This window comes from Crocuta crocuta, unplaced genomic scaffold (assembly GCF_008692635.1).
Source record: "Crocuta crocuta isolate KB4526 unplaced genomic scaffold, BGI_CrCroc_1.0 scaffold162, whole genome shotgun sequence".
Classification (NCBI taxonomy): Eukaryota; Metazoa; Chordata; class Mammalia; order Carnivora; family Hyaenidae; genus Crocuta; species Crocuta crocuta.
The window spans coordinates 2748924-2758299 of record NW_027529433.1 but is presented as its reverse complement, the minus strand read 5'-3'; the positions used below and the strand labels follow the sequence as shown (position 1 = coordinate 2758299).

Sequence of the window (9376 nt, the reverse complement as noted above, 5' to 3'; positions counted from 1 at the left end):
CAGACGCTTAACCAACTGAGTGCACTGTGAATGTATTTTTTGCTTGGTAACAGAGGGTCAGGTGGTGCTACTAACCCAAACAGGATAGGACAGAGGCCAGGTGTAGCTATACTTCTCAGTTATTTGCTGATAGTTCGCCTTTATACCAACTTGGAAAGAAAGCTTAAAAACCCCATCTGCCTGCCCCTTAACTTGCTCACCTCCTACTCTAACTTTAGAAAGGATGCTCTTTTTTTTTTTTTAATTTAACTGGACCAGTTTCTTGAGGACTCCCTAAGTAATTGCTACTTTACTACATATTTTAATTATTCCATAGTTAAAAAAGAGTTTGAAAATCCTTACTGAAATATTGACTGTGAGAATTTGTTGCTACTTTGTGAATTTAAGAGCTAATCAAAAACTCTGGATTAAAGTAGAAAGGTATGACCTCTTCACAGAGTCTGTTGAACTGAGCCCCTAAACCATGGTTCCTTTAAGGAGTCTTTTGTGACTTCCCCAGGCAGACCTGTGGGCTTTCTCCTGAGGTACCTTCTCTGCTGGATTATATTTTACAGGTTTATGTTTAGTTCTCAGCTGTATTGTTTTAGAGGAAGAAACTATTAATCTTTATATGATGTCTGGTCAGAATGGCCCTTCACAAATGGGATGGATGGATGGATGGATGGACAGACAGTTGGATAACACAAAATTCAGTAATTTTCTTAGACCAGTTAGTCTTATAAGTGTGGCCCACAAACCCCTCAGTTCCCCTGAGACACTTTCAGGAGATTCATGAGATCAAAACCATTTGTGAAATTGTTATTATTTCACAAATAACAGCGTGTGCTTGTCTCGTGTTGACATTTACACTAATGTTGGGAAAACGGTAGGTTGAATTGTTGATGCCTTAGTATAAATCAAGTTCATGGCATCAGTTAGTAATCATATCCTCCACTGCCACATACTGATATTAAAAAGGAAGAAAGAAGACTTAGAAGTATCATCAATGATTCAGCAAAAATTATTAATTTTAACATTAATTAACATCTTGCCTCTTTAATACTCTGTGACAAAATGGGAGGTAAACACGGAATGGTTCTGCTGTATACTGAAATTCAATGGTTGTCCTAAAGAAAAGCATATGTTGCAAAAAGAGCTAGTCGTTTTTTTCATGTGAAAAAATATTTACTTGAAAGAGCAACTGACAGATAGTTATTCAGTCTTGGGTATTTGGCAAATATTTTCTCCAAAATGAACAAAGCAAGTCTGTCACTTCAAGGAAAACAACTGACAGTATCTGTTGCCAATTACAAAACCTGAGCTTTTACATGAAAAATTAGAATTTGAGTAAACTTGAATCCATTATTGTGAGCTTGACAGTTCCCAATGCTTAAAGACTCTTTTCTGATATCAGTGGTAGTATTTATAAATGTTATTTTTAATGTAATTTAATATAACATAATGTAATATAATAAAATGTGTCAACATTTGGAAGATCTGCATAACTCAGAGATTCATTATTTTCAAAATAACTAGTCCATGATATTATAAAACCTGCATGAGTAAGGAATCCATTCAAATTGCAGGACAGAACAGGGAAATGTAGTGTAATAGAATATGGAAACTCATTGATGTGGTTTCAGATTTCACATTATAGCTCACCTTTAAAGAAACTACTACTTACCCAAGTTTGAGTATTAGTGTATCAAAGAAGACTATCCACAATTATCTGAAAAGTCTATTAAGTTATTTCTTCCTTTTCCAATTACACATTTGTGTGAAGCCATATTTTCTTCATATGCTTCAACTAAAACAACATATTACAACAGAATTGAATGCAGAAACAGGAGAATCCATGTGTTTTCTATTAAGCCAAGCATTACAGGGATATGTGAAACCATAAAATAATACCACTCTTTTTCACTAAGTATATTCTGGAAAATGTAGTTATTTATGCTAACATATATGGGCTTGTTGTTATTTTAAAAGAATTAGCATTTTTAAAGTTTTTCAGGTGTTAAAGTTTGTTTATTTTGAGAGAGAGAGAGAGAGGGAGAGGGAGTATGTGTGATCTGGGGAGGGGCAGAGAGAGAGAGAGAAGGAGAGAGAGAATCCTAAGCAGGCTCTGTGTTGTGATCGCAGAGCCCAATGTGGGACTCAATCTCAGGAACTGTGAGATCATGACCTGAGCTGAAATCAAGAGCTGGATGCTCAACCGACCGATCCCCCCAGGAGTCCCAAGACTCATAGGACTCAAAGTTGCAGGGATAGAATAGCAATTTTTTGTTTTGAAATTGACAAGAAAATCCTTTGGAAAATATTTTGGCCTGACAATCAAAATTTAAATTTCTGCCACTATAACCAATACTTACTGAATATGAAAATAAAACTAAGAAGTCATGTAGGTGATTGAAGTACAAAAATGTAACTTCAATCATTAGTCTTCACCTTTTCCCACTGAATCTAGAATTATTAATACATAAGGACTGTCTCAAAGAACTATTAAAAGGAAATCTTGTTAAATCTCTGATCAGTATCCATCCTCTGCCTATTTCCAAAAAATGGTGGTTCATATCTTCCTTGGACAGACTTTTCCATAGACAGACTGCTCTAGGAACTAAAGAGTTAATATATTTCTGTAACTTCAATTTTTGGTCCCAGGTTATCTTAATTTGGAGGATTCTGGACTAAGTGTTTCAGTCCCTTCAGTATTTAAGATCAGCTGTTTAATCTCAATTAAGTCTTTCATCCTCAGGCTAAATGATATCAATTCTTTCACCTCTTTTAAAGTTTTTTTTTCACTAGACTTTTTATTATCTTATGTATATACTGTAAGATATGGTATCTAGAATTTAACAACTATTTCAGATTTGCTGTATCAGTAGTAGAAACTGGTTAATCTTTTGATGATACAGTCTTAGCCCTGTTAGCAGTCCCGACAAACTTGTTAAGTTAGTATTTAACTAAAAACTGTTAAAGAGTTTTTCCATGTAAATTATTGATTTTCAAATCTTAAACAAGCAATTGATTTTCAAAACCTAAATGTAGCCTACTCATGATCCTTATACTTTGATCCAATGTTTCAGCTAAATGAAATTCTGTTAAATTGTTTTTGTTGTGATTTGCTGTGTTACCTACTCTTGCCAGGTTTTCCACTCCTGGCTTTCCCTTTAAGAAGTATAGACATTCAGGGGGAACTGGCTGGCTCACTCAGGGGCAGGGGGTAATGTGTGTCTCTTGTTCTTGTAGGCATGAGTTCAAGCCCCACATTGGGTTTAAGTTTAAATAAATAAACTTAAAAAACAAAAAAAAGAATTGTAAACATTTAAAGGAGGTACACAAGGAAATAGGATGTCACCATGGAGAGGCCAATGGGAGCTCCAGTAAATTTAGTGGATTTACTATGGCCCATGATCTGGTCCTCTTATCTTGGAGACTTAGAAACGACTTAGAAATGTGACTTAGAGCTAAGGAATATTAACACTAAACAAGGCTATATAAACTCAAATATTATTTTATTAAGAATTGTGACTTCCAAGAAGACCATTCCTTCTTGTTTTAAAATGTAGATTTTATTATTATTCACATATGTTGAGGCCACCAGATCAGGAGTCAAAATTTAAGTATTTTAACTATACTTAAAATATAGTTTGTTACTTACAGTTCCCAAGAGGAGGCAGGCATTCTTTATCACATTGGGCCAATGTAGGAAAGCACCAGGGTCTGCCTGGAGGCAGAGGACTGAGGGGAAAACTTGACAAAGACCCTTTATTATAAGAATGACTTATAATTTTTATAAGAATAACTGAGGCAGGGTAAGCAGGCTTAGGTTTGGCTAAGTTGAATAATTTCTGTGGTTTCTGAGGTGTAGGAGCTGTCTCTGGTTGTATGGTACCCGATCCTGGCTTGCTTAGGGCAAGGGAGTAGTTGCCCTGAGTAGGAGACCCTGTGAGAGTCTGATAAAGGAGATATTTGGAGTATATGGATTCTGGATCACATATGATTTGCATACATAAGATACACTCTGGGACAAGTTATTTTCTCTAGAAATTAACTAACCCTGGGAAGGGCAGTCCCTCCAGTGTCAGCAAGGCCCCAGGATATTATTAAGCAAAATAAAAAAACATGATTAATAGAATTGTCGTCACCCTAACAGGTTCATTCCTTCCTTTATTTTAAGAAAATGTTTATTTATTTATTTTGAGAGTGTGTGTGTGTTTGTGTGCGTGTGCATAAGCAGGGGAGGGACAAAGAGAGGGATAGAGGCTCTGTGATGTCAGCACAGTGTCCTACTTGGGGCTTGATCTCATGAACCATGAGATCATGACTTGAGCTGAAATCAAGAGTCAGACGTTTAACCAACTGAGCCACCCAGGTGCCCCATTTTTTTCCTATTCCTTCTTTTAAAGAAGCTAAATGGGAATCAAATTATTAGAATGCTACATAATGAATGTTTAATCAGAACAAGGGTAGTTAGTTTTATCATGTGAAATTTTAAAAGGTTCAGGTACTAGATAACTGGTGGGTACATCTCTACCAAAGAATATGCCAGGCAGGTGTTCACTACCTCCCCTGGACACTGCTTGGATGGGACACTGTCAGCACTTGTCTCTGTAACTAGGATTGCCCTATGGTCTCCCCAAAATTATCCTTGCTGTGAATCAGTATTAGTTATACTCTTTGGAAACCCTAGCCACAAGTAACTAAGAAGGGTACCTGTAAAACTTATGAATGAAGTGTCATCATACCTTGAAATTAAAGTTAAATCAGCACTCCTCTGTCCCTTGGATAATTTCCTAGCAGTGCTATTGCTGGGTCATAGGGTAGTTCTATTTTTAATTTTTTGAGGAACCTCACACTGTTTTCCAGAGTCTATTAAAAATAATAATAAAATAAAATAAATGTTCCTGGTTGAGAGATCACTGCACATTAAATTTATTTTTGTCTCATAAAGTTAAATCATACTTTTATATTAAGTTACAATATAATATATATATACATATCTGATTCCTGTTGCAAACATCTGTGACTTACCATTGGGATCCCAATGATAGAGACCACTTAATAGAGTGAAAAGTCCCATAGGATGGCTTTGCAAACTAACTCAAGCAGCCTTAGCCCCTAACATGTTTTTTGGATTAATGGAAGACTAAAAACTCTTCTGAATATGTCCTTCAATGGGGGCACCTGAGTGGCTCAATCAGTTAAGCATCTGACTTCGTCTCAGGTCCTAATCTCACAGTTTGTGAATTCCCACCACATGAGGCTCTGTGCTGACAGCTTAGGACCTGGAACCTGCTTTGGATTTTTTGTCTACCTCTCTCCCTGTCCCTCTCCTTTTCATGCTCTGTCCCTCTCGCTTTCCCTCTCAAAAAGAAACAAACACTAAAAAAATAAAATAAATATGACCTTCAACAAAGTTTAATCCTATTAAGTATTTTTTGCACATTGGGATGTGAATTGCAACAATGGTTATTCTTTCTTAGTTTTCTATTTACTCAAAGTAACATGTGGCACAGTTTCTTTTGAGATTATGTTGAAATATTTATCATTAGTATTTGAAATAAATAAAAATCAATGATAATTGGGGTGCCTGGGTGGCTCAGTCGGTTAAGCGTCTGACTTCGGCTCAGGTCATGATCTTGCGGTTAGTGAGTTCAGGCCCCGTGTCAGGCTCTGTGCTCACAGCTGAGAGCCTGGAGCCTGATTTGGATTCTGTGATTCCCTCTCTCTCTCTGTCCCTCCCCTGCTCATGCTCTGTCTGTCTGTCTGTCTCTCTCTCACAAAAATAAACATTAAAAACAATCAATGATAATCAAAATAACATTTAAAGTCTTTATTGATACCATTTTGTTTATGAACTAATCTATTTGCATATTTTTCCAAATTATATCCTTACAACTCAAAGCCAAGCACTTTTCTCAATATTAAAACTTACGAAAAGGGTTTAGCTACCTATAAACATCAGGTACAATTCTAAGTTCTGAATCAAAAAATATTTCTAATGTAATTTATATTATTGTTCTTCAAAACATTAAATGGAAAAACTCCAATTATCTTTTCAAATAAAAGCCACAAGAAATTAAATAATTAACCATGTACATTACAACTTGCTTATATCAAATTACCAAGAAAAGCATCATGCCAATTGTTAGGATCTCCTCTAGTAATGGGCAAAGAAATAAAGTTGTATATGACAGTCATCAAATTAATACACTCAGGTTTTGTATAATTTGACTTATTCTTTGTTGTAAAACTGCTTGATTGAAATGACAATTCTTTGTATAAACACCACATTTTGAAATCATACAGATAATATAATCATTTTGTAACATTTTATGATAGTAGCATGGTATTCATTTATTTCATTAGAGGTTATTCATAGGTCCTAAATACTAGGTGATTGGAATGTCACGCTAAGGAAATTAGTCTTATTATTCTTATTATATAAATGTCTAATGAATATATATTAGAAGTTAAAAGATACTGTTTAATCTTGACCGAATATTTAGTGTATTTTGTAATTGTTTCTATTGGCTTTCTTAATTTTAGCTAACCTAAGATAATCTAATAATCAGCTTTTCTTTTCTAAAATGAAGCAAGCATATAGTTTCTATTTGTGATAAATCCCCATTTATTTTTTGTTTTGGTTGTCCTTAGAACAACAAGAATAATTTGATATAAGTAAAGAGGAATGCTTTTAAACTTTTGCTTTATCTTGTTGTTGGGAACCTATGGATAGACTCTAAAAATAATAGCAGGAATTAAAAGATATGGAGAGAGAATTCCATGAAATTACATTAAAACAAAGCCAAACACAGCACACCAACATTTCACATAGATTATTACTAGCTTGTAAAATGGATCTGTCACTTGGCATTGAATAAGTGGACAACATGAATATTGGCTGCCTAGTCTACTATAATAGGTTGGCCTTTTTAAATTTTTAATTAGAAAAAAAATTTAATTTTAATTAGATTTCACCTGGCTGCAGTCAACATTTTTTAAGAATTAGTTCATTCTTTCTCTATGCCTTAGGCTTTGTACCTTTGGCCTATTGATAATAGAAAATTTTATAACTGTCACTTTTTTTTATGCTTTTGGCATCATGGAAAATTACAATCTTATTTGTTGACTTATAATGTTAAAAAAATGTTTATTGATTTGAATGCAGGATTTCCTAATAAAATATCTGAAAAATCTGAAAAAAAATGTAAAGTCATCTCCAACATATGTGACTTTTTTTTTCTGATTTTTGTTTAAATTAAAAACTTGGACCACATGAAGGTTGTTAAGAATTAGAGATTTTGAGAAGTATAGCTTTAATTTTTGTTTGAGAGAATTTCCTTAGCAGAAACTATGTATTATTTGTGTTCACAGTGCCTACTAGGATACACAGTATATTTTGATACCTCTAACAATTACGGACTAACCAATTACAATATTTTAAAAGATGAACATTTGAAATTTCTTCTCTGGTTCTGTATTTCTCTGATGTAGACATTTGAACAGAATGTGCTTTCTAGTCATCTCTTAAAAATTTACTAATTGCTTAATTTGTTCTGTTTGCAATGATTGTCTCCTCAACAACATTTTTTTACTTTTGAATTCTTTGGGGAACATAGGAACTGTTGGCATAAGCACTTTCTGACCACAAGAAAGGAGGCTAGAAATCTTATTATTGACATTGATATCTGAGATGGGCGGATGAGGATTCACATTTAAGGGTGGCAGAAATCCCGGTCTGGCTTGCGTAACATTGTGATCTAAAGGGAAAGCTCCTGAACCACGCCTTTCTAAAAGTGCATGATTTCTCCTACTCAAGGGACCTGAAGATATATTCTCCAACAATTCTTTGGGCCCTGACAACAGGGAAGGAGATGGTGAGAGGATCTTTTTCTTTCCTATAAGTGCTTTGCCATCTTCTAAAGTTGCAGGGGTAAGACCAGCTGAGAGCTGGGAATCAGAGCTGTAATGATTTGCCCCTGAGTTTCTTTTTTGAACTATACTTCTTAAGGTGGAAGCAAATATCGTCTGGTTAGAATCTGGATCTGGGTCAGCAGGGATTTCAATGCATTGCTGATTTCCTTCTGAAAAAAATGATTGATAATTTATTTCATCATATGACATCTTTCTCGAGCTGGCCTGATCTAAGGCTCTCAGCAAATGTGCAGTGTCTTTTACATCAATACTTTGGTGCCTAGTGATGAATCGCTTGGAAAGTGCCAGCCCATTGGTTTTGTAGGATAATTCTTCCTCTGGCGTAATATCCTGAAGCTCCTCTTGCAAGGAGGCCACTCTGTTTTGGTGCACGAATAAGGGAGGACTTTTGATCCAGGTTGGAGCCTGGTGTAGCTTGGGCCCATTAGAGGCCATGGCAGGCTTCCTCACAGGGGAGCCTGGGTCCTGTGTGTCGTCACTACTTCCTGAGAGCTCCAGACCTTTTAAGCCAAAAAGTGTCATTTCAGTTTCAGAAGAATGTGTAGGTGGCAACGAAGCTGTTTTTATGTCTATTTCTGACGGAGTGGCACAGGAGGCTGGGGAATGACACCCATCTATATCTACAGGAGGCATATTTAAGTACTGTTGGGTAGTGTGCCTGCCAGAGGGTGATTTTGCTGTTGTTATAATAATGACCTCTTTCCCTTTTGCCTTAAAAGCACTAAGTAGAACTTTCAGGGTCTCTCTATCCTCTGAATTTATAGCATAAACAAGGGCCGAGTAACTAGAATGATCTTGCAAGCTGAGATCAGCCCCACTGTTTAGGAGCAAAGAAACAACTTCAGGACCGGCTTTTTCTAAGCAAGCATGCATCAAAGCAGTTTTCCCAGATTTGTCCTGTATGTTGGGGTCAGCATTGTTTTCTAACAGGTATTTAACCATTTTGGCTTTACTGACACTTTGGTGATCAACATGTTTGGTCTTACAAGCGATCATTAAAGGTGTTTCCCCACGGTCATTGCTCTCATTAATGTAGGCACCACCTTCTAGCAAGAGTCTTGTGAGGCGAAGCCGGCTCTGATGGACTGCTTTGATCAGGGAATTTCCATCACTTGAAATTTCTACACCTTCATCCATCTTCAAAAGTCAGAATCAAAACCTGGTTATCAAAGAATACAAAGAACAAAAGATTAGCCAGAATTCTAATTTATATTCATGCTGGTATTCATAATTTCTGAAATATATGTGTATAGAGCAACAGTACATAAATGAGATTATGGTATTAATAAATATAGAACAAAATAGTGAATTGCAAAATAAAAGAAATTTTAGAATATTTTCAAAATCTTCATTGAATATTTATGATATAGTACAAATGGAGTACTTCCCTAAATTCCACATTAATTAAATAATAATGCACTTATTTTCTACTTGTGTAAAATATTTTAAAAATAAT

At 35.4% G+C, this 9376-nt stretch overlaps 1 protein-coding gene across 1 annotated transcript; it reads right to left on the bottom strand.

Moving 5' to 3' along the window:
• Positions 1 to 7366: 7366 nt before the first annotated feature.
• On the bottom strand, positions 7367 to 9062 carry ANKRD34B (ankyrin repeat domain 34B). The gene has a single exon (XM_077759826.1). The coding sequence runs from the start codon at positions 9055 to 9057 to the stop codon at positions 7513 to 7515; it is 1545 nt and encodes a 514-aa protein (XP_077615952.1). The 5' UTR covers positions 9058 to 9062; the 3' UTR covers positions 7367 to 7512.
• Positions 9063 to 9376: the final 314 nt, after the last annotated feature.

Coding starts and splice junctions, on each gene's coding strand:
- ANKRD34B (XM_077759826.1), bottom strand. CDS start 9,057: ATGGATGAAGGTGTAGAAATTTCAAGTGATGGAAATTCCCTGATCAAA.